The following is a 23,497-nucleotide window of genomic DNA, read 5'->3' on the forward strand; positions in this document are numbered from 1 at the left end:
AGGAAGAGGATGAAGAGGGAGCTCCTCCCTCTGAGGTTCCGTATTATAATAACTTCCCCGGGAAACAACCACCTCCAGGTGGACTGGTCGACATGAGGACCCGCCCTGGGGCTACGCTGGTGAGACACACACACACACACGCATGCACAGACACACACACATATGAACATGCATACACAGGAGCATTTTTCATTGTTGATTCATTCAAGTAGTGTGCCTTTGAGTCTATAAATGGAGTCTATAACATAACAAAATGTGGAAAAACTGAAGGGTCTGAATACTTTCCGAAGACACTGTATGTGTCCGTGTGTGACTCATGTTGCGTTTATGTTTGCAGCCTTACGGACAGCCGGGTCAGAATGACATTCACAAGCAGCCGCTGCCTCCTCTACCAGGTCAGCCATCTCTAGGACACAAACACACACTCTAATGGTTAATCTGACTCAGTGTCTCTCTCACTGGCTCACTGTCATTCTCCCTCTGTGCCTCTGAGTCATTGTGCCTCATGTCTCCTCTCGTGTGTGTGTGTGTGTCTATGTGTCTATGTGTCTGTGTGTGTGTGTGTGTGTGTCTGTGTGTGTGTGTCTGTGTGTGTGTGTCTGTGTGTGTGTGTATGTGTGTGTGTGTGTGTATGTGTGTGTGTGTGTGTGTGTGTGTGTGTGTGTGTGTTAGAGTGGATGAGAGTATGAGAGGTTACTTTGGGTCAGTGCTGCCAGTCTAACAGCCCCTGGGTGTGCTTGGTTTTCCCCATCTGAATTTGTTATCTTCAGTGAGCCACCAACCACACTGTGAAATAGTCTTAACACTTGCATGCACACACAAACACCTCGAGCAGAGATTCAGGACACTCAGGATCCCTTAAGAAAGCGGTTGAGCCTATTTCTATTTTTAGTCTATTTTACATCCTTCGCTTAACTCCTTTCCTCAAGTGTCTATTCCAATTCTAATTCTATGGACATCACTCAGGAATTCACAGAATGTTTCATGGCCCACCCAATAAAGTTACATTTGTAAGTGTTGGATGTAGAACAATAATTCAGATTTCTGATATGATTATGATGATGATATCAATCAATCAGATATTCCAAATGTGTTGACCCAGTATAGCTACCAGTCCAACCACCGCAGAACATTGTTTTCAACGTGAATGTCTGTTCTACGGCTTGGATATATAACATAGGCTAAGAGAAACTGTCATGTGATTAAACCCTGTTAATTACTGGTCTTTCAGTGGGAGCAAAGGAGGGAGGGCGGGACCTCTTCGATGATCCGTCATATGTCAATGTGGATAAACCGCGCACCACAGCAGCTGCAGCCAATGGAAATGCTCACAGAGATGCTTTCGATATGAGTGAGTCCCTCTTTACCCTATCAGCTGTCTGTGGAGTGCATGCATCAGAAATACTTCAGTAATTAGAGCATACATAATGATCATAGCATTTGTTTTTGGATTGGGGAAATATAAATATGGTTAATTGTATTCCAAATGTTTCCAAAATATGTTTTTATGGGATTTGAAGAGTCATTTGGAATCTCTAACTTGTTTTCTTGTTTCTAATGTTACTGACCTCCACTCGCTTTCTACCTCTCCCTCCCTCCCTCCTCTCTCTCTCCCCTCTGTTATCTCCCGCTGTCCCCTCTCCAGAGCCGTTTGATGATGCCCTGGGTGTCTCAGGCCCCGGGGGCCCGGTCTCTGCAGCGCCCCCGCTGGTAGAACAGCTGCAGTGCGAGGCCTGGTTCCACGGCAGCCTGAGTCGCAGGCCAGCTGAGAGACTGCTGACCCGTGACGGAGACTTCCTGGTGCGGGAGTCTGGGACCACCCCTGGACAGTATGTCCTCACTGGACAACAGGGTGGTCAGCCCAAGCACCTACTACTGGTGGACCCCGAGGGAGTGGTGAGAGAGGGAGAGGGGAGATGGGGAGGGAGTGGTGAGAGAGGGAGAGGGGAGATGGGGAGGGAGTGGTGAGAGAGGGAGAGGGGAGATGGGGAGGGAGTGGTGAGAGAGGGAGAGGGGAGATGGGGAGGGAGTGGTGAGAGAGGGGAGATGGGGAGGGAGTGGTGAGAGAGGGAGAGGGGAGATGGGGAGGGAGTGGTGAGAGAGGGAGAGGGGAGATGGGGAGGGAGTGGGATTGGTTAGCAGGGGAGTTAATTAGGTGCTTTTGGTCTCCCTTGTTGAACTGTTTTGTTTGTTTGTTTCTCTCTCTCTCTCTTTTTTTCTACCTCTCCTTCTCTCTCTCTCTCAGGTCCGTACCAAAGACCATCGCTTTGAGAGTGTGAGCCACCTGATCAGTTACCACATGGACAACAGGCTGCCCATCGTGTCAGCAGGCAGCGAGGTGTGTCTGCAACAGCCTGTGGAGCGCAGGACCTGAATGCATATACACACACACACACACACACACACACACACTTATATACACACAGTGATGTAACACACTTACACACAGACACATGTGAACACAAACAACAACACACACTCACTCACATACACAATAAAACACACATAGCATACATAACTATACACACACTCTCTCACACACACTGAAAACAGCAAGGAAAGCCAAAAACACACCTCTTTCTCTGCCAAATCACTTGCTTGCTGCTGTCGTCACACACTCCTCTCCCTCCGGGACGTCACGCTATGACTTCTGTCATCCCTCCATACCTCCACAGCTGCCTGTGAACGAGGAAGGAACCCCTCCTTTATCAGAGCAGGATGGAAACAAATGCAATTTTTTTAACAAGTAAAAAACATATTAGTGAAATCATGCCACAGAATTATGCTGAAATGATGCAATCATGAGGAAGTAGGTCCAATCTGCAACGTGTGCAAGCAGATTTCCTTTACTTGAGGACTGGATGTTGGCATGTAGGGAGAACCCTGTGTCCTCTCCTCCTCACAGAAGCACTCCAAAGACCCTGGCTAGATCACTACCATGAGGGAACATGAACCTTGATTAGAGTAAGTAGTGCTTGTCGTCATCTGGCCTGACTTTATATGGCTCACCCATGGACCCTCCAATCAAATATCAGTGGAACACAGCAACAGCCAATTATGACTCCCATTTGAATATGCATTAACATTTTTTATCCAATCCAATCAGGGGCCTGGCTGACTAACTAGCCACTCCACTTTGAGGACCATTGAACTTTGACCCCCCTGAGAGATACCTTGTGACAATCACAGACGATGTCCTGTATGCAAAAAGGGGGTTTCTATGCCAATGACCATCATGTCCTTTTGTCCAAAATATTGGTGGGAATTCCTGTCGCTGAGGGCGAGCTTGATAAGGGGACATGATTGGTGCTCTCTGTCCCCCCATCAGCTGGAACTGATCTCCCATTGGATGCTCTGAGTTCAGGACTGACCACTCAGTCATATCTCCCTCTGCACACACACACACACACACACACACACACACACAATCACAATCCTGACCCCCCCACCCACCCATCTCATCATGCCAAAGATTGTAGACTTGGTTGTCGGGGGCAGATGAAGCAATGGAGATTACCTGTGCATACACCTGTCATATCTGTATCATATGTACATGCGTACTTACAGATAGAGGAAGTACATATTTTGTACATACAGAGGTAGGAACCTAGACTGTTATTAGGGGAAAGAAGGGGATAAAGCCAAGATATTCTGTCATCTTTAAGGAAAGCTCAAAGCCAATTCTCTGATAAAAAAAACTAAAAAAAAACTGTAAAGATGTCGTCTTAAAGCGCAGCTGTCGCAATTTGCTTGTGTGCATTGTGAAAGGCGTGGTCCTGTTCATGGCGACATTATATTGCTTTTTTTAATGGGTTGTTCCTAATTTGTGCATTGACAATCTATAGCTGTGCTTTTCTGTGTGGACTGTGAGGAGATTGTGAGATGAGTAGGGGAGGGGGTGGAGAGGCCCTGGAAGATGAGGTTGGGGGGGGGGGGTACAGGACATTCTAAGTGTGTTAAACGTGTGATACCCCCACATGTTGAAATCATGAGACACACTGAGCACTCAAAGCAATCTTCCCTCCCCAAATGGCAATCTTCCCTCCCCAAATGTGATGCACAGTTTGTCAGTAGTAGTGCTGTTGTTAGCTGTAGTGTTTGGATGTGTTTTCTGCTGTCCTTTTTTATAAGCGTGTTTGGAAGGAAACGGAGAGAGACTTGAGTGGAAGAGTGGATGCGACAAGCACGCTACTCGTGAGCTCTGCTAACGTCGGTCCAACGTCGGTTAATGTTGGTCTTTGACGCGTTGTTTCCACAGAAGCCAAGGACAGTTGAGGGCGAGGTTCAGGGGCAATTCAGTGCTCTCCTTTCCTCTCCCTCCTCTCTTCATGATGTGTTTTTTTTATATTTTAATCGTGCCTTGTTTCTTCGATGCAGTCACGTCACTCCAATGCAGTCACCTTATGTGCTTGATTGAAATGTAGTGACTCTCACACCGTCTCAGTTAAATCAAAGGCTCTGCAAAAAGGACACTTCAACTCACAGCCAGGCCCAGTGATGGCAATCTACTCCTCTGATGCACATTCTTACTTTCTTATGCTCGCTGTCACGGTTGCTTGATGTCCCGCTGCGTGTAAATAACATCCGACCTGATTGGTCTGCTTGGTTCTCGGTTCTGAAATAGGAGTGTTTGTTGTTTGTTGTTGATTGTTGTTTTTAATGACACCTTTCATGGGTGGTACAGAAGCAGACACCACCACACTGTGGTAGCTTTAGCCAACTGAACCCTGGAATCAAAATCTTTGAGATTGAAACCAAACTGTACAAACTAAGGGAAGGGATCTGTCAACTTTAACTGCAACTCTGTTAACCAGGTCTTATGAGGTTTCTCTGACCCTGGAATGGTCATACACACACACACACACACACAGACACACACACACAGGAGGGACAGCTGGGTCTCTTGAGACACTCACTGGACAACCTGAGCCTCTAGCCTGTGTGTGTGTGTGTGTGTGTGTGTGGTGTGTGTGGTGTGTGTTGTGTGTGTTGTGTGTGTTGTGTGTGTTGTGTGTGTGTGTGTGTGTGTGTGTGTGTGTGTGTGTGTAAAAGGACCCATCTGTCCTCTCTGCATCATTAGTGAAGCGTTCTAGCATTATCATTGTTCATCACAGTTGCCTTTGTTGCATGGAAATCCTTTTAAAATGTCGATGTTGTTGTTGATGCTGTCGTTATTGTACTTTTTAATTTGTGTTGTTTTGGAAGCCAAAGGTTATTTTCAATGAGCCTGCACAAATATTGATTTTTACTTTTTACGTTTCTGTTTTAATACTCTTCTTTGTTGTTCTTTTGGGGAAAAAACATCTGTTTACACCTGTATCTGAAAATATAGATTGCATATATAAATCCGTATATCATTCATCTTTCGTGGTGAGTTTGGTTTTAAATACAGTTTCTGTATTTGACTCTTGTCTCCTGTATTGTGTTTTAAGATTAGAAAGTGGGTCCATGTGATATCAGAAAACCAGTCCCCTCTGGTCTGGACGTTGTTATTGTCATTCAGATAACCTTTTTAAACCTGTGTAGAAACACACACACACACACACACACACACACACACACACTAAACACAGATTACCAGAAGAGGAGAACAATAGCTAGTCACAAATTGTCCTGGACAGAGAGAGATGTAGAATGGTGGAGGGAGTGAGAGAGGAGGGAGTTCTACAGTTTAACTGTTTTACAGTTGAGCTGTTTTAAGCTATAATACTGGAACCATCCTGTCTGAATATGTGGTAGTATACTGTAGGTAGGGGTTGTGTGGTGAATAGATGATGCCTTTGCATGGGAAGTCAGACATACAGACAAACAAACAAACAGACAGACAGGCAGACAGACAGAGACAGAGAGTATTGAGCCAGTGTGTTCCAGAGGGGGATAAAACTAGATAGAGAAAGAAGGCAATAAAATACACTCATAGCCAGAGAACAGAGGGGAATATTGTATAACGAGGGTAAACACATGTGTCCATGTGTCAGAGAGAATCTGTGAGAGAACAGAATAATAGAGAAAGAGCAGGACTGGGAGCAATGTCCATGGTGTTGTTACTGCTGCCTCTATAGGAGGTTATAAGTACAAGAGCTCTGGGATGAGAGCACTGAGGAGACCACGGCTGTACACAGACCCAGTCCAACCCTGACCCTGACCCTCACCCCTGGGCTACCCCTTTCCCTCACAGAGTGATCAGATTCCCTCTTCCTCTCCTCCTCTGAAGTTGACCTGATTCCTTCATCCTCTCTTTCACACTCCTCCTCTCCTCCTCCTGATCTCGTCTTCCTACTCTCCCTGAGGAAACCATGCACCCCCAGCGTCCTCTCCCCCAGGCCATGCCATCCTCTCTGGGGCAAGGCCTGCGTGACGTTGCCATGGGACTTGGAAGAGGCAAGAACTTCCTGGGAGGAAACATCGCCTATGGTTTCATCCAGTCCTTCAAAGAGTGCCTCTACTTCCTCCTGTGCTGCTGGTGCATCAAAGAGATCCTGGACTGATACACAGGTAGATAGATTCGAGGAAGGAAGAGAGGAAGATGAAGATCTCCTTCTTCTTGTCACTTCTTGGGTCTCCTCTTTCTACCCAGGGTTTCCTCCTGCCTAGCTCTGACCAGACGTGGTGTGTTTGTTCAGCAGTGTGAGCTAAGTGGTGGTAAGTGTGGTTCTCCTCTCACACCATACAGTCACACCATCTATTTTGGCATCAAACTTTCTGACGATAACCTTTGTTTGCATTTCAAAAACACCTAAAATTGATAAATATTACATCTTAAACCAATTTCTGTGAGCTGTTTAGGTGAGACAGTTGGGGATTATGAGACTAGTGTAGTAATAATGACACACAGATGCATTGTTTCTACATTTCTCTCCTTAGAGCCTATGATGCTGTTCTTAAGTCATGTTTGGAGTTCTGAGAGAGACTGATGCTCCGATTCAAGACTGCTGTTTGCCCGGTGTGGCGTACATACTGATGAGACTGACTTGAGAGTCAGTCATGCTGGAGACCTGCAGAGTGTCATGCTGTCTGAATCTCGCTCAGCTGATCCTAGACCTGTGGGGATGTCAAACCTGTGACAAACAATGTTGGACTAATGGAGTGATGGACTGCACCAATGGTAACAGAGTAAACACTGGTGTGATTATGGATAGAATAGACCTGTTGTAAGAGTATTTCTCAGCATTACGGTTATGCTGGTACTACCATTAAAAAAAAAGCTGGCTGCCTGGAAAAACGTTACGATTGAAATAATTTTTGCACTTTGAAACAGTCACCAACACTTTTCATGCAAACTGATTATGTTACAGTTTGACGTTTGAGAAAGCATTGGTATGAGCATTCAGAGTAAAATCTGTTTTTAGAAAATCCATGTATCCTCGAAAGATTGCTGGATTACAGACTGTTAAACATAGTACTGTATTGAATATGTACATAAGAATTGAAATGCCTAAAGTAACAGTGAGATGTTAAAGATATGCGGATGTTACAGTTTCATCATAAAAATTGTATTTGTCAGTAACAACCTTGGACATAAGTTTATATGAAGTCATTGTTTGAACATGTTGCAGTTAAATTGCATTGAGCCATGTTAAGTAAAAGTGAGATTGTGTTTGATCAACCAGCTGATGTAATGAACATTTATTTTACTATTATTATGCATTTATGTTCACCGCTATTAACCTAAAGAGATTAAAGATTAATGTAACATATGATCTGATTTTCAATGTGCAGTGTATGAGCATTAATTCCATCCAGGAATAGCAGCCATGGACCATACAGTATTGGGACTATGGTGAATCGGCATGTGCCTATGAAATGAAAGTGTTATGTGTCTCTACGTTGAAAAGCATTACGTATGTATATATTTTGCATACCCCATCTCACCTGCGTGTGTCAATCAATCAGAAAGTTTGCCCATTGAGCGACAGCCCGCGTTGTCATTGGTTGAGATGGCTAATGTAGGGTGGGACTTCAGTGAATGCCATCCCCTCGTTGGACAAGAAGAGTGTGTTTCACGCAAGTGTACAAGCAATGTTCCAAGTTCCGAAGTTGGATGGAAAGATCTAATTAATTGTCGGAAAGGGACTGCTCCTGAATTAATAAGGAAAGCGACGCGATCATAGGTAAGTGTGACATACATAGTGTTCTTTTGAAAGGATTTGTATTGTTATTTTTTTTCCTCGTTAATTTAATGTTGTTAGATGTTACTTTGTTTCCTGGTCCTGAAAAGATTAAAGTACTTTTTCGGATTTCCGGTTAAATGGATGTGAGTTACTGTACAAGTAGCTAAAGTAAGAAAGCTTGTCTGTTAAGCATGTTTTCTGTCAAATGTCATAGTTATATACACTAGTGTTTCATCTGGCCATGAGTTTCCATGGTTCATCATCTGTTAAGATGCTGTGACGATTCTTGTCAAAGTAGGCTGCACACCCCTTTTGTCAACACAGTGAAATAGATTGCATTAGGCTATGCAAATGACCTGCAGCGATGATGAAAGCTCGATGCACAACCAACTTGGATTACAGTTGAAATAGTGGTCTACTCATATTGAACCAATAGGCCACCAGTTTACAACCTTGACCATTTTTGGTCATTTTGTCTTCGCGAGAGATAAAGAGATAAAAAGAGAACTTGTGACAAACAAATAATGTAATTTCAGACAACAGATAAACTCGACTCCTTGCACATCGTTACCTATTATAAAAGCTGCCAGTGCGTATTGAAGAAGAGACATTATCCAAAAGGCCTATCACTGCCAGTGAAACATTTTGTTAACTGGCAAAGCTGAGAAGTCAAGTGTGAGTTGTCCGCTCCTTCTGTCGGCAGCTTGGTTGCCAAAACTAAATAACTTTAGAGAGTAAAGATAATCTATTTTTAGCTTTAAACATTCTGTTTGTCACAAACGAGTCAGATTTACTTTAACATATAAGGCGCATTTTCTTTAGTAAAGACCGTCCCATATGCTGCGTGTGTTCAGCGGTTCCCCGAGGCCCCAGTGCTTCCTCTCGTTCTCTGTCTATCTCATCGTTGCTATATTTAGCTATATCTATTTAAGTCATTCACTATATGATCCACAATGCTCCATGGGCCCAGGGCTACATTCAACAGTCTTCTCCTGGGAAGCACCCGATTAGAAGACCTAAATTACGCACGGAGATAGAATAGAGTTTGGGGAGTCAAGTGTGTCATACAGTGAGAAAGTGGCATGAAAGTAAATGGTTACTTCCATACTCACTGTAGAGAACTAGATAGTATGCTACATTATTTATAAAATAGGCTCTCAACATGGCATTATTTTGCAAATCAATGTTTCAATCAAGATTATGGGTTTTATGGACATACATTGTACCTCTTGTGTTCACATTCAAGCTGTGCCAGTTGACCGTTTCTTTCTACACTCATCCTCAAGTGTGGCAGGTGGATGGTTTGTGCCAAGACAGTTAAGAGTAGTAAACTTGCCATTGGTCAGTCAGTCAGTGTGTTTCCACTCCAGTGATTTCAGTCTGAGTGGAGCCCATAGACATGGAGTCTCTTAGTCAAAGAGCCAGCCGTAGACTTATAATGAGTAGAACAGACACTACCCTAAACTATCCAGTGTTTTTTTAGGCTTTACCCACTGTTGTGGCACAATATAATTTGTCATTATTTCTTATGTGAATTGTGAAACAATTGTGAGAAATGTAGGCAGATTAAAAGAGATGTTGTGGTAAGCATTAAATAATCAAACTTCCCAAATGGTACATTTGCTACGGTTGCCGGTGAACCTACCATAGAATGGTGCTTTGAAAGGAAATGTCAGTTCTACTTATTCTATGTCTAAATGTTGGCGCCAACCTTAGTTACCCCTGTGTCTGCCAAAGCATTCACCACCCAGTCAAAAGCCAGGGTGGCCACAGGGCCAGCAACACAGACTAAATACTAATGAAGGACTGAATGCTCATAGGAAAGGCTACTTCCTGTAACACACACACACACACACACACACACATACACACACAGTCACACTCAATGGTGGACACCTTATAGTAGGTCTTTTATCTCAGTAGGGTGAGTGATGTTGGGCCGTAAAGAAGCCTATTCAAATCCTGTGCCTATGCAAACGAAGGATGTAACTGTCTTTGAGCATCAGAAAGAGGGCTGGGACACTGACACACTTTAGCACACTAACGATCGGCCTATGCTAAAGTACTCCTGCTGGCTAGGTTTATAGTATTGTAAGCTTGGAATGTGGGTATATGCGTTGTTATAAACCAATAATGACTTCTTCTGAATCATAATCTGTGGTGGTGGGCCTCCAAATAAAATGTTTCTTCTGTTTTGTGATGCTGGTGAGTCTACTACTCTAAACCAATCAGGATTTTTGGGAGTAGCTGGGACAGGCCTAGGCCCATCCTGTACATAAACCATTGTTTGTTTGTTTGTGTTGCAGGGTCTAGACATAGCCACTAGGGGGCAATGTCTGACAGCAGTGCAGCTAACACCAACAACTGGACCATCCTCACACCTGAGGTACTGTTGGTGCATATGTGTCCATCCATATGCTTATACTGACACAGGATAGATTAAGAGATGTATTTAGACCCAAGATTGTCCTGAATGAAAATACATTTTAGTCTTTAAGATTTTGTTCTAAGACTGGATGAATTAATTAATCATTTGGGTCAATGAAAATACAAGTAGGTTGCTGTACTAAAACATGAATTTCTGAAGATAATAGGATGTAGTTGATCTAGTTTGTTGAATTCTGAAGAGAGATCTCTCTTCTCTCTCTGTTTTTCAGGAGGCTGTTGCTGAGACTCTTAGGCCTGTAGAAGAGGTAACAGAGCACCATGAAGACACACCCAGCAATGCTGCTACATTGGAGCCTCCAGGTACACACACACACACACACACACACACACACACACACACACACACACACACAGTGGTAAGGCACTTACACAGCACTTACACATTTGTTGGCACACAATGTTTGCTTTCTTGGTATGTTTGCCTTCTACAGAAAGATGTGTAAGATCTTTATACTCCTAAACCTCTCGTGTGTGTGTGTGTGTGTGTGTGTGTGTGTGTGTGTGTGTGTGTGTGTGTATGTGTTTGCTTGGTGTCACAGGTGATACAGCAGAGAGTAGGCCTGAGAAGGATGCAGTGTCTGTTGAGGAGTCTCACCCTGTGGAGGCCTTGCAAGTAAGAGACCTCTGCTTAGAAAGGATCTCTACTCATTTTTCTAAACAGCTCCATGTATGCCCTGTCTCAGAGATTATCCAATGGAAACACTGACTTGTACACTAATGGCTTCCTTTCCTGTCCATCCCCAGGTACCACAGGAAACAGAACAAGAGAGAAGCAAAAATACCATCCCTGTTACAGAGGGCACCATCCCTGACTCTGTCCATGACCCTAACCTAACCGCTGACCTTGCCCATGACCCTAACCTGACCCCGGTTCCTAACCCTATCCTTCCCAGTGATGATCCCCCTCCTGACCCAGACATACTCAGCCAGCCAACCGGCTTCCCTGAGAGCCCAGCCCCTCCTAGTCCTGACCCTGATTCATTCTCTGACTCCTACACCCACATAAGCCCCTCTCCTGAGGAGCCACCAGTCTCACTGCGGACCACTGAGACTCTTGGAGAGGAGGGGTTGATACCAGAACAGGAGGGGCTCATACAGGAAGGAGTTGTGCATCAGTTTAATGGGGAGGGGATTTTGCCAGAAGAGGAGGAGCCTGAGCTGTCTCAGAGAGTGACAGTGCTCGGGAAACAAGCAGGTGAGGCTTGAGGCATCTAGCATGCCAGGGTCGGTGTAGAGTAGTGTGTAAATGTGTGTGTTCTATGTAGCAAGATGATTCCCTTCAGCTACCGTTTCCGTCTTAAAGGAATGATCTAAAGGGATAACTCTTGTTTAGGTGTGTGTGTGCATTTCAATGCGTCAGCGTTCCTCAGGTTGTGTATCTTAGGGGTTAAGCTGTCTCTGTGTGTTTGTATTTAAAATTCACATGGCGTTTGTAGGGTTTGGTGCGTTGGTGTGATATGGCAAGGTGTGTGTGTGTGTAGGAGAGAGAGAGTGAGAGTGTGAGAGAGAGAGACATAAGCTTTGTGTGTGTTTGTGTTTTAAGTGCACTTGGTGGACCAGCTGGTCATGGACTTGTTCCATATCTGGGCCAGGAAGTTGACTGGACAGGCCGTGGCTGGTATGAGGAAGGGAGCATGATCTGACAGAGATACGCAAAGCTGCATGACACCCACTCCCTGTAAATAGCCGTAGAATTACTCAGCAATTGTATCCCCTCCGCTCTGAATGTACTCTAACCTCCGCCGTCTGGTGTTTTTGTGTTTTGTTTTACGAGCTGCATCTGCAGCTAACCTGACTAAATCAAATTTAGTGGCATTTAAACATCCACTAGCCTCATGGTTAAGTTCTCTTTTGCTCCATTGCACAGATCATGATACATGCTAACCCAGGCCTTACCTGACCCTGAAAATGTTGGTTTCATCACAGGGATGAGTAAGGTTTTCTAGGTTGATTTGGTAGTGCCAGTGGAGCAAACTGACAGACAGATGCTGCAGAGGGACTTTGGCAGTTTGCTCCTCCCTTGTGTATGAGCGATTGGAGGAGCTTATTCATATACTCCAGCACTAGGCCAGCTAAAGCTATAGTTGCTGCTGTCTAACGAGGGACCCATCCCCATCCTATGAATGTTATGAATACCCAGAAAGTACAAGTGCTTCATGCTATAGGATCCTACCACTGCTATACCTCTGCACTCAATGATGCTATCGCTAAGATGGAGCTCATAGACACTCTAGGTTCCGCTTTCTTGGTATCCATAAGATGAGATACATTTTTACTTTGATGAAGTTTAAAGATTATGATTAAGATTTTTTTTAAAGATAATGATTTTAGCACTGATGCTAACTCCTCTCCTTTTGTCTAACCCAGACTCTCAGGAGGATTCAGTGGTTGGGGAGGAGAGGGGTGAGGAGAAGGGTGAGGAGGGGGAGTCTGAGGTTAGGAGGAGAAGGGTGTCTCTCCTGGCGGCTCTGGAGCGGATTGGAAGGAAGGATGAGGAAGAGGATGGGGAGGAGGAAGAGTTCAGGCTGCCTCAGAAGGAGGAGGAGAGTGGCTTCTCTCTGAACAAGTGCATTCTGGGGGCTGTCATCTTGCTGGGCCTCGGAACCATCTTCTTCTCAGGTAGGAGTTGTTATGTTACATGGGTTGTCATGGGTTACTGTCGTCAAGGTTACCTAGACATGACCTTTGTACAACCTTTAGACACCTGTATGGGACCTGTGTGGCCTCATCTCTGTCTGACTGTAAATGTGACAGACAGATCAGGTGTTTTTTTAGGTATTGGAAAGCCTGATAAACGTTAGGCCTTTAAGGGTCAGCTCTTTAAAGTGGGTTTAGAGGGAAGTGTTGACTGACTGACAGTGGCCCAGATAAAGACCTATCTGAGACAGGTGTATTATGCCTACAGGTGTCTTCATGGACCTGGACGAGGGTAGGTTGTGTGTGTGTGTGGGTGTGTGGGTGTGGGTGTGTGTGTGTGTGTGTGTGTGTGTGTGTGTGTGTGTGTGGGTGTGGGTGTGGGTGTGGGTGTGGGTGTGGGTGTGGGTGTGGGTGTGGGTGTGTGTGTGTGTGGCAAACTAATGCCCTTGATCTAATGAATACATAATACTGATTGTGCAGCGATGTAATCTATACAGTATGTACTGCACATGGTACATGAATTAAGATTCACTCTGTGTGTGTGTGTGCGCGCATGCATGCATGCATGCTTGCTTGATATGGTGGGGGGATTTGCAGGTTAGTCAGAGCTGTTTTTGACTTTGTGCTGTAAAGCTATGAGGCAGTTTCAGTATGTAATTGTCTGTGGTGTTTTATCATGTGTCCTCATGTTTATGTGTTTTATTATGACAGCAGCTTCTTGCTGTTTTGCTTTTGTGTTGTAATGTGAAGTGTGTGATCTCTGTGTAATAACAACGTGTGTTCCTATGCTATTACTGCATATGTTGAAATGCATTGTCATGTATTGTGTTATTGTTTCACTACATTGTGATGTGCTGTGATGTCACTGGTGTGATGTGTTATAATAACTGCTATTTGTTCAATCAGAGGGGGACTATGATGTGAGAGAGCTGAAAGACGCAGAGGTGCAGGGAAAACAGGTCAGCCTCCATCTCTCTGTCTCTCTCTCTCTGTCTGTCTCTCTCTGTCTGTCTCTCTCTCTCTCTCTCTGTCTCTCTCTGTCTGTCTCTCTCTGTCTGTCTCTCTCTCTCTCTCTCTCTCTCACAGCCTCACTCTTACTTTTACTCTTTCTCTCTTTTCTCCCACCTACCTCACTGTTTCTTTACCTCTATATCTCTGTCTGTCTGGCCTTCCCTCTCTTTCTCCCCTCTGTTTTTCTCCTTCTATCACCCTCACCACCTCTTTCTCATAAACACATTTGTTGTATCCAAATGTTGTTGTTCGAGGGTCTCGTGGTCAAACAACGACAGTAGAGGTGCTGCCTTAAACAAATGATCTATGTTTGTTCCTAGAAGAGGTGCCACACTCTCTCAATACATCAATACAGGATTGGATTAAGCTCAGATTAACGACCTCGCCTTATGAACATTAATAATACTGATAAAACATGAACTGGTGTGTCTGTGTGTGTGTGTGTGTGCGTGTGTCCATATGTGTGTTACAGGACTGGCTGAATGCAGAGGTTCCTCCACTCCCACCTCCACCCACAGTAGATACTGACAGCACAGAGCTACTGAATAAACTGGCTAAAGAAAACCAGCAGATTGCTGTGCTCCAAGCCCAACTTCAGGTAGGACTATTCTCTAGATGAGTTTTCTCTATCTGTGCCAAGTTAGCTGTGTGTGTGTGTGTGTGTGTGTGTGTGTGTGTGTGTGTGTGTGTGTGTGTGTGTGTGTGTGTGTGTGTGTGTGCGCGCGCGTGCGTGTGTGTGCACGCTGTATTCTCACAGGATCCTCTCGTTCTTTTTTAATCAGGCACAGAAAGAGGAGTTAAAAGTAGCCCAGAGGCAGGCGGTGGAGGGAGGGAAGGAGCGACTACGGAGGGAGGAGGTGGAGATGGAAAACGATAGGCTGAAGAAAGAGATGACGTCTCTCCCTGTCCTTCAGAAAGACAACGAGAAGATGAAGACAGAGCTGAAGTCTGTCCCTGCCCTACAGAAAGAACTAGAGACCCTCAGAGCCACAGTCACTGAACTAACGCTGACAACAGGTACTACTGACTGAGAGAGGGAGGAAAGGAGGAGCGGGAGGGAGGGAGGAAGGAAGGGAAGGAAGGAGGAGCAGGAGGGAGGGATGGCCAGATGGTAAATGGAAAGGCAGTCCAGCATGGGTGAAGTAGGAGCACTAGGAGATGGGAGAGGAGGTGAGGGAGGAGGAGGAGGAGGAGGAGAGGATGAAGAAGAAGTGGGAAAGGACAGTCGTCTCTCTCCCTGTTCTACTCTACTAATTTCTTTCTCTTAATATGTCGCCTTTCATTCTTATATGTGGTCTGATTATGTCTTCTTCCTTTCTCAGCCAATGAAGCAGCCCCACCACCTGTCTCTCCCACTGTACTGCCCTCCTCTGGCCAGGCTGGGGACAACAGCCAGGACACAACAGGACCAACCAAGGCAGGGGGCAAGAAACCCTGGGAGGGAGAGAAAGTAGAGAAGAAGAAGAAAGAGTGGAAGAAGGAGAAAACTGATCAGGGAGAACAGGGCAAAGGATGGAAGGAGAAGGCAGAGAAAAAAGAGTTGAAAGAGGGAGGGGGGAAGGATTGGAAGGCAGAAAAAGAGTGGAAAAAGGGAAAACAAGACCAAGGGAAAGAAGGCAAAGGATGGAAGGAGAAGGAAGAGAAGAAAGTAGAGTGGAAGAAAGAGAAACAGAGCAGAGGGGATGAGGGCAAGCCATGGAAGGACAGGGAGGAGAATAAAGAATGGAAGGATATGGGTGGGAGAAAAGAGGGGAAGGAGGAGAAAGAATGGAAAAAGAAAGATGGAAAGAAAGACAGCGGTAAAGAATGGAAGGGTAAATATGCAAGATGTGATGACGGGAAGGATTGGAAAGGAAAAGGGGAGAAAAAAATTAAGAAAGGAGGGAAAGATAATGGTGGGTGGAATAAGGGCAAGGATGAGTGGAGGGGAGAGAAGGAATGGAGGAAAGGGAAGGACGACCATAAAGAAGGAGGCAAAGAATGGAAGGAGAAAGCAGAGACAAAAGAGTGGAAGGGAGAGAAACAATGGAAAAAGAAAGATGGAAAGAAAGATAGCGGTAAAGAATGGGAGGGGAAGGAGGAAAAGAAGCATTGGGAAGGGAATGAGAAGCAGTGGTCCAAAGAGGGAGAGAGAAAGAAAGAGGGATGGAAGGGGGAGAGAAAGGACGGGGACTGGAAAAAGGACAAAGGGAGTTACCACAAAGATGGACAGAAAAGTGACAGATATGAAAAGAACCACAACCATTTTAAGGGAGGGCAGAAAGAGAAGGAGAGGGGGAAGAAAGAAAAACTATGGCAGGGCCCTGGGGATAAGAGCCTCCCTCAAACGCACCAACAACCCCCCCTGGAACAGCCAGACTACTGGGTCCACCAGAGAGAACGACTCCAACACAAGCAGAAGCCCAACCCTTCAACCCACTGCAGCTCAGTGGAGACCTGCGCCCAGGCTGAGGGGCTGCTCCCTGTCCCCATGCCTGATTTCGAGGCCCTCCTCCAAGGTTACCTGGCCAAGGCGGAGGGGGTGGGGGTGGAGGCCTCCAGGAGAGAGGAGCTGAGTAAGCTAGCCAAGGAGTTCTTCAGGGATGGAGTGTTCGCCCATGACCAGATGAGCTTCCAGGATTTCGTGGAGGATGTGGAAGACATCTTGGAAGACATGGTGGAGGGAGAGGGGACTGAAGAGATGGAGGACGAGATGGATGGGTTCGAGGAGGAGGCGATGGAGACGTTTGGGGTGCCCGGGGCAGGAGAGAAGGAGGAGAGGAAGAAAGGGGAGTTGAAGAAGGAGAGTGGCAGAGGACGGGGCTGATGTGAGGAGTAAATGCATGTCAGGAAAAGAGAGAAAGAGAAAGGTGGAGGAAGAGAGATGGATAAAGGACGTAGTTAAGAGAGAACATGTGGATTGAACAACACACACTCACACAATCACAAATGCTGTATACAAACACTGATTATCCACCCCTCTCTTTCTACTCAGTCTTGATTACATATTCACTTGATCTTTCCCTCTATCCTTTCTCCTCAGTACTCCAAATATATGTGGCTTGTGTTAAATAGCATGTTCTTTTCCATGTGAAAGGTTTGAAGGTGTTAAATGGATGTATTTTCACACATGAACGCACACACACACACACACACACACACACACACACACACACACACACACACACACCACCTTGTATCATGTGGTCCTGCAGGGGTGATTGGTGAAGTTGCTGATGGGAGCAGAGGAGATGATGAGGGAGGGAGTTGACTAGTAGACCAGTCAGTAGGACTAGGCAAGGGAGACACACATAGTCTTAACGTTAACCCCTGGCCCGACCACCCTATAGGCACCAGAGTGTCTGAAAGGATTGGATACAAGCAATATTGTGGACATTCCACCTAGCCTGTCCAACAGCCAGGGGGATATTACCACATTGCTTATGTCTATCCAATCCTATCATATACTGTACATTCATATGTGCCTAAGGGTAGGGATAGGGTCAATTTGGGATGGGAATCGTTCTGATAACCCTCTCTCTCTACACCACCCAGGATAACTAAGGCAATTCTGTTCTCACTACCACATGATAACACAGTGTCTCTCAGCCCCTGTTTGTACCAGGAAGTGGCAGTCTGCTGTATGATCTTTCCTCATTTAAGTTCTACTTGAATTAAAACTTAACTTAATGAATTCAGAACTGTCTAAAATGATAATCAGCTAACTTGCTTAGTGTATATCACCTCTAACTATTTGAGGGACCTGGGGTTGAGGGATAGGGTTAGGGTTACTGTGTAATGGCTGAGGAGTGTGTTCTTCCTCTCTGTATGTAGAAGACACTGTGCTCTGCTGAGTTAACCCTTTCACTGGCAACACTGTAGCACTGTTAGCTTTTATTCATGCCAATGTTTTGTGAACCTATTTATTATTAACTCTGTTTGTGAAAAGAAGTCATTAATGACTAGTTTTAAAGAGAGGTTATATTCTACAGTAGATGAACCCAAACTGCTGAAACGAAGTGAATGTAATACAGTGCCTTCGGAAAGTATTCAGACCCTGTCACTTTTTCCACATTTTGTTGTGTTATAGACTCAATTTAAAATGGATTAAATTTCTAAAAACCTGTTTTCACTTTGTCATTCTGGGGTATTGTGTGTGGATTGATGGCAAATTCTTTTAATTTAATCCATTTTAAATTGAGTCTATAACACAACAAAATGTGGAAAAAGTGAAGGGGTCTAAATACTTTACGAAGGCACTGTATGTAAAATGAGGTAGGTCGTCTTTTTCACGTGAATGTTATTGTACATAGTGCACTAAATCACCCCACACATATGTAAAACATATGAATAACTTATGCTTATAGTTTTAATCTCTCAAGGTACATAAAATGTTTGTTTTTTTCTATTTGTGCAAAGTGATATGTTGATCCATCCTTTTGAATTAAGAAGTGATTTATTTAAACACTCAAATGTCTTTACCTTTAGTTATGTTAGAAATCCAATCGTTATTATATGCTCATGGCACTTAATATAAGGATTGTTTTCAGGAAAGAGAACATTGGTTGTTCCCCGTTCACAGACTCACAGTCACAGTGTAACGCCTGGTGATTATGGAGCCTGAAGCCACTTATAAAAGAATAAACATTTATGCATAAACACATTTGGGCTTCATGGCAGCAATTTAGAGAACTCCACTATGTATGCAAAAAATGTGCAAATGTAATTGTAAACTGTGATAAAAGCTATCATAAATTCAACTAGTCCCCATGAAGTAAACTGTTATTGTCGTTATTTTTGTCCTTAAAAGTCAACTGCGTGCTTACTGATTAGGAAAGTCTCGAGGTGAGAATTAAAACTATTTCAAGAGTCTTAATGTTTGTCAAGCGACTTGTTTTTTTGGTGTTTCTTTGATAAAACTGCATTTGTGTGTATCTCCTGGTCAGGCTAGTTGTTATCTCTCAGGAAATGATCTGACATTACTCTTTCTCACTGAAAGATAGAAACACAGTATGTTTGTAACTCCATGTCCTTCTGTTCTCCTCACTGCTCTATTCTGCTGGCCGGTTTATAAACCTCAGTAGCACTTCACAGCGACTGCTACCCTCCACTAATTTAAACCTAGCCCCGATCTACGTACTTGTTTGGCAGTTGATTAACACGTTGTTTTCGGCTCCCCTCTCTCAAAGCTTATTTCAAGTTTATCTAAAGTATTCCTATTTTGCAGCTTATAGGGATACATTTTAATTTCATATTTTTCTGAACAACTTTGCATATTTTCTCTTATTGTGATGGAAGTATGCTTTGATTATAGAAAGATTGTGTGTGTGTGTGTATATATATACACTCACTGGCCACTTTATTAGGTACACCTGTTCAACTGCTCGGTAACGCAAATATCTAATCAGCCAATCACATGCCAGCAACTCAATGCATTTAGGCATGTAGACATGGTCAAGACGACCTGCTGAAGTTCAAACCGAGCATCAGAATGGGGAAGAAAGGTGATTTAAGTGACTTTGAACGTGGCATGGTTGTTGGTGCCAGACGGGCTGGTCTGAGTATTTCAGAAACTGCTGATCTACTGGGAACTGAGAACTGAGAATCACACATCTCCTTCTGATAAAGCCAGTGCAGCTCTGGGGTAAAAAAAAAGAGAAGAAATTAGGTTTTCCCCGCCAAAATGTCATGCCTTTTCAGCTTCCTTCTTTCACCTCCCCTCAATTGTTGCACCTGGATATTTCTCAACTGACACAGGTAAGCCTACGCTCTGGAACCTTATCTGGCCTGTGTGTGTGTGTGTGTGTGTGTGTGTGTGTGTGTGTGTGTGTGTGTGTCTAAGCGAGCGTGCGTGTGGGTAATAAGTATAAGTGTGAACTTGTGATAATGTGATAGAACAGGTGCTGGATCTGGATCTGGAGGGAAATAAGATCTCGGAGGGCATAGAGGAAGGGGTGTTTTGTAGACAGAGGAGCTGAGAGAGCTCACCCTGGGAGAGATAGACATCATGTATGAACTCTTCTTCAACATGCTGTTCTACGGCTTCCCACTCAATCTCCAGCGTTTCCTCATCGACATGGGCCCAGGAACCAACCTCCGGGGCCTGGACAACATCCCCCCCCCACTAAGGGGCCCCTGGTCCTGGAGCTCAGAGGGAAGCAGCTCGTGGTCTATAAGTGCATAAATCCCCTGTTCTCCGTGGTCCGAGAGCTCACAGTGGGACAGGGACTATTCTGTGTTTGGCTCATTTATGTTTTGTCTCCATGTTTCCATGTTTTATCTATATTGCCTTGAAGCCAGATCAGAGTTGGCAAAATCAGAAACACATTTGGCAACCAGGTTACGGTAAGTGTCTCTCTGCACAAGTGTATTTGTAAAGGCCTGTTGTGTGTCTGTTTTTCATTCCCAGCACTTCTGTGTAATCATAACAATGGAAAAATCTCCTCCCTTCCCGATCCTATCCACGTCCTCATAAAAAAGGTTGGCGTGGGGACAAATTTCTGCTTCCCCAGTTTCCCAGCCCCTTTCTTCCCTAACCTTCTCCGGGCAACCCAGAGAAGTTTGCCATCAGCTACACCTCCATCAACCAACTATGGAAGCTGTAGAGGCTCAAACTGACCAAAGTGAACTTCTCCAACCACAGTGACCCCAGCATGGCCTTCAGAAACCTCACCCAGCTAAGGAGCCTGGTGCAGATCAACTGCAGGCTCAACTTCCTCACCAAGGTAGGTGTCTGTTTTTAGTGGTGGCTACAATATTGCTTGTCCTGTTGTCCTGTCCTCTTTTTGTATTCATTATATTCATTGATAGTCTGTCTGTGTCGTTCCTGCTATTCTGATGAATGTATGACTGTATAGACTCGTGCTGGTCCAGAATGTCTATATCTATCTACCTCTATCTACAGTATCTGAAGTGTACTGTTACTACTTCACTATAATGAGTAACCTTTTTATATGCTCACTGTAGTTAACCTGACCTCATTGTTATTATGTTTAAGCTTGCATGAAATGCTGTCCCAGGGTTATATTATACAATACGCATCCACACACACGTTGTTTCATGAGTATATTACAATACGTTGACTATTTCTGTATTACTTATTAATGCAGCTTTATTTTACAGTATCTGTATAATGAGAGTCCCTCTCCCATCTAAAGTAATGACCTGCATAGTAATGACCCACATAGTAATGACTGTGTGTGTGTGTGTGTGTGTGTGTGTGTGTGTGTGTGTGTGTGTGTGTGTGTGTGTGTGTGTGTGTGTGTGTGTGTTTGTGTGTGTGAATTGTATAGATTCATTGTGATGGATGATTGATAGAGGGGGTGTGGAATTAAAAGGGATTAGAATAAAGCCATTCTGCTCTCTCTGGTAGATGACATAACCATGCTGCTGATAATGCACCTCTAGCTGTTGTAGATTGAAGAGAAAAAGTGTAATCTTTGGCAATGATATGTGTGTGTGCTTGATATATGTGAGAGATAAGCGCACCGCGAGTTGGAGATTGAATGTATGTTATCTTTGCATATGAGACTGAATATGCATTGCTGTGTTTGCTTTATCAATCATTAAACTGACATTCAAAGCTCTCCAATGGATTTAGTTAGTGTGAACTTTGTGTGAGGAGTTGGGTATGTGTGTGTGCATGTGTGTGTACGTGCATGTTGTGTGTGTATGAGTCTTCATCCATTGTCTGACCATATAAGTTGGATTCAGCCTGTGATTCTCTCACCAGTTCTGAGATTAATGTCAGCTGAAGTTTAACTAGATGGTACATAAATGCAATACAGTGTTTTCATTTATCACGTCATGGAAAGAAATCACTGGTGTGTATTACAGCTGTGTGTGGGTTAACTTAGCTTTAACTAAGTAACTTACAGACAGCCTGACCCTTGATGGAAAGACAAAACGCGAAGATACAGGAAGAGAGAAGTGAATGATTAATTTTCTCCTTCCCTCCTTACCAGAGGGGGAGAGTATAAGAGAAAGGAGAGAGAGAAGGGGAAGACCTACCTATTTTGTCCACCACACCGGTAGCAATACAGAGGTGAGTTCAATCTTTTACTGTTTCTCTCACTCCTCCTGTCTATTTCCTCTGTCTGTCTTCAATCTCATTGCAAATATTAATAAATATGGCACGCATTGTCTGCAAATAGCATGTATTGATGTAATGATTGCCCTGCATTTCAAATATAAACAATGATGTCTCTTCTATGTGTTTTTTAAATCCCATACGTGTCTTTATCTCTCTGAGATGGAAACTTCCATTAATGTCCTGGTGTCCCAGTTTAAGACTTTTGCTGGGAACGATGGTTCTTCTGACACACTGAGCAAAGAGGAGTTCCAGAGCCTGGTAACATCACAACTTCCCAATTTTGTAAAGGTAATGACATTGTAATAACATGTTAATAAGAGATTAATAAACCTGTAATTACACTGGTACTTCAGCAGGCCTGTACATCGTCATCTAGGGAATGGTCACTAGCCCTGCTCCTGGTGTGCAGACTTGTAATCCAGTCCAGTACTACAAACCTGAAACAGTTTGAAGATGTATTGGTTGAATCAGGTAGTTTAGTAGCCTGTTCCCTGATCTATATTTGTTTATGGTACTAAGACAGTGCGATCCTCTTTATGGCCCCTTGATGGCAGTACAGAGAATGAGAAGCAGCCACTTGCAGTGCAAGCCTCTCTCCTGCCTGCTAGTAGTCTGCAGAGTTAGTGGTTACCTGAGGTGCGTCTCAATAGTGTAAAGTGACTTCGCTGCACTGATCTGAAAACCCCGGTACTTCTGGTACTTGCTCTCACTTGTTTTCTCATCATTTTCACAGCAGTACAGATGAAGGAACTGAGATAATGAATGGATGTACTCTTAGCACTATGCACTTCTGTCTATTATCCTTTTCCCCAAGATCACTGATCTGGCAGATATATGAAAGCAGCATAGTGAAAACCCATCCAATCCTTCCACCTGTCAGTGGTAAACAAGTCAAGAACATGAGGAAAGGGAACCATGAAAGAGTATTGAGATGCAGCCCCTGTACTGTATGTTATTACCCTCCTATAGAATGCTGGTGACCCGGCCGTCATAGACCAACTCATGGGCTCCTTGGACGAGAACAACGACGGAGAACTCACCTTCCTTGAGTTCTGGCAGCTGATTGGACAATTGGCAAACAAGCATGGAGGCTTCAGCCAATAGGATGTCTTCCAGTCTTTCTCTGTTAATGTGTTGTGTTCCTGAGCAAGATGGCAAGATGGAAATAACACAATCAATCAAGATACGTCATGGATCCTACAACTGTAGTCTCTATCTA

The 23,497-nt window shown here is 44.3% G+C and overlaps 4 protein-coding genes and 1 pseudogene across 9 annotated transcripts in view; all 5 read left to right on the forward strand.

The window, feature by feature from the left end:
• The window catches only part of shc1 (SHC (Src homology 2 domain containing) transforming protein 1), a 21,732-nt gene extending 16,373 nt beyond the window's left edge, over positions 1 to 5,359 (forward strand). For all 3 annotated transcript variants that reach the window (XM_083678723.1, XM_083678724.1, XM_083678722.1), the window contains 5 exons: positions 1 to 119; positions 338 to 395; positions 1,232 to 1,351; positions 1,646 to 1,896; positions 2,246 to 5,359. The exon at positions 1 to 119 is cut by the window's left edge and continues 29 nt beyond it. In XM_083678723.1, the coding sequence (XP_083534849.1) occupies positions 1 to 119; positions 338 to 395; positions 1,232 to 1,351; positions 1,646 to 1,896; positions 2,246 to 2,374 (677 nt within the window). In that variant the 3' untranslated portion in view covers positions 2,375 to 5,359. The remainder of the gene's footprint in view (positions 120 to 337; positions 396 to 1,231; positions 1,352 to 1,645; positions 1,897 to 2,245) is intronic.
• An 88-nt stretch (positions 5,360 to 5,447) lies between these two features.
• On the forward strand, positions 5,448 to 7,741 carry lenep (lens epithelial protein). The gene is made up of 2 exons (XM_083678725.1): positions 5,448 to 6,642; positions 6,865 to 7,741. Exon 1 carries the CDS (start codon positions 6,297 to 6,299, stop codon positions 6,486 to 6,488), a length of 192 nt encoding a protein of 63 aa, XP_083534851.1. The 5' UTR covers positions 5,448 to 6,296; the 3' UTR covers positions 6,489 to 6,642; positions 6,865 to 7,741.
• Positions 7,742 to 8,009: 268 nt separating this feature from the next.
• pbxip1b (pre-B-cell leukemia homeobox interacting protein 1b) lies at positions 8,010 to 19,054 on the forward strand. Of its 3 annotated transcripts, none has more exons than XM_083678294.1 (11): positions 8,010 to 8,111; positions 10,418 to 10,497; positions 10,769 to 10,859; positions 11,099 to 11,172; positions 11,304 to 11,754; positions 12,927 to 13,178; positions 13,465 to 13,488; positions 14,103 to 14,155; positions 14,680 to 14,805; positions 14,990 to 15,224; positions 15,530 to 19,054. In XM_083678294.1, the coding sequence occupies exons 2-11, from the start codon at positions 10,444 to 10,446 to the stop codon at positions 17,011 to 17,013; spliced, it is 2,844 nt and encodes a 947-aa protein (XP_083534420.1). In that variant the 5' UTR covers positions 8,010 to 8,111; positions 10,418 to 10,443; the 3' UTR covers positions 17,014 to 19,054. The 3 variants fall into 3 exon arrangements, with proteins under 3 accessions (XP_083534420.1, XP_083534422.1, XP_083534421.1); XM_083678296.1 differs by having other exon boundaries at positions 15,122 to 15,224; XM_083678295.1 differs by lacking the exon at positions 13,465 to 13,488.
• Positions 19,055 to 19,874: 820 nt separating this feature from the next.
• Positions 19,875 to 21,161, forward strand: LOC310810791 (annotated as a pseudogene). The gene is made up of 4 exons: positions 19,875 to 19,943; positions 20,087 to 20,324; positions 20,728 to 20,911; positions 21,153 to 21,161. The product of its transcript is annotated as an uncharacterized misc_RNA (transcript).
• A 1,276-nt stretch (positions 21,162 to 22,437) lies between these two features.
• LOC310811141 (protein S100-A13-like) lies at positions 22,438 to 23,382 on the forward strand (the record flags this gene model as incomplete). Its single annotated transcript, XM_083679217.1, has 2 exons — positions 22,438 to 22,566; positions 23,248 to 23,382. 2 exons carry the CDS (start codon positions 22,438 to 22,440, stop codon positions 23,380 to 23,382), a joined length of 264 nt encoding a protein of 87 aa, XP_083535343.1.
• Between the last annotated feature and the right edge of the window lie 115 nt (positions 23,383 to 23,497).

The sequence above is a fragment of the Argentina silus genome (assembly GCF_951799395.1).
Source record: "Argentina silus genome assembly, chromosome: 10".
NCBI classification, from domain to species: Eukaryota; Metazoa; Chordata; class Actinopteri; order Argentiniformes; family Argentinidae; genus Argentina; species Argentina silus.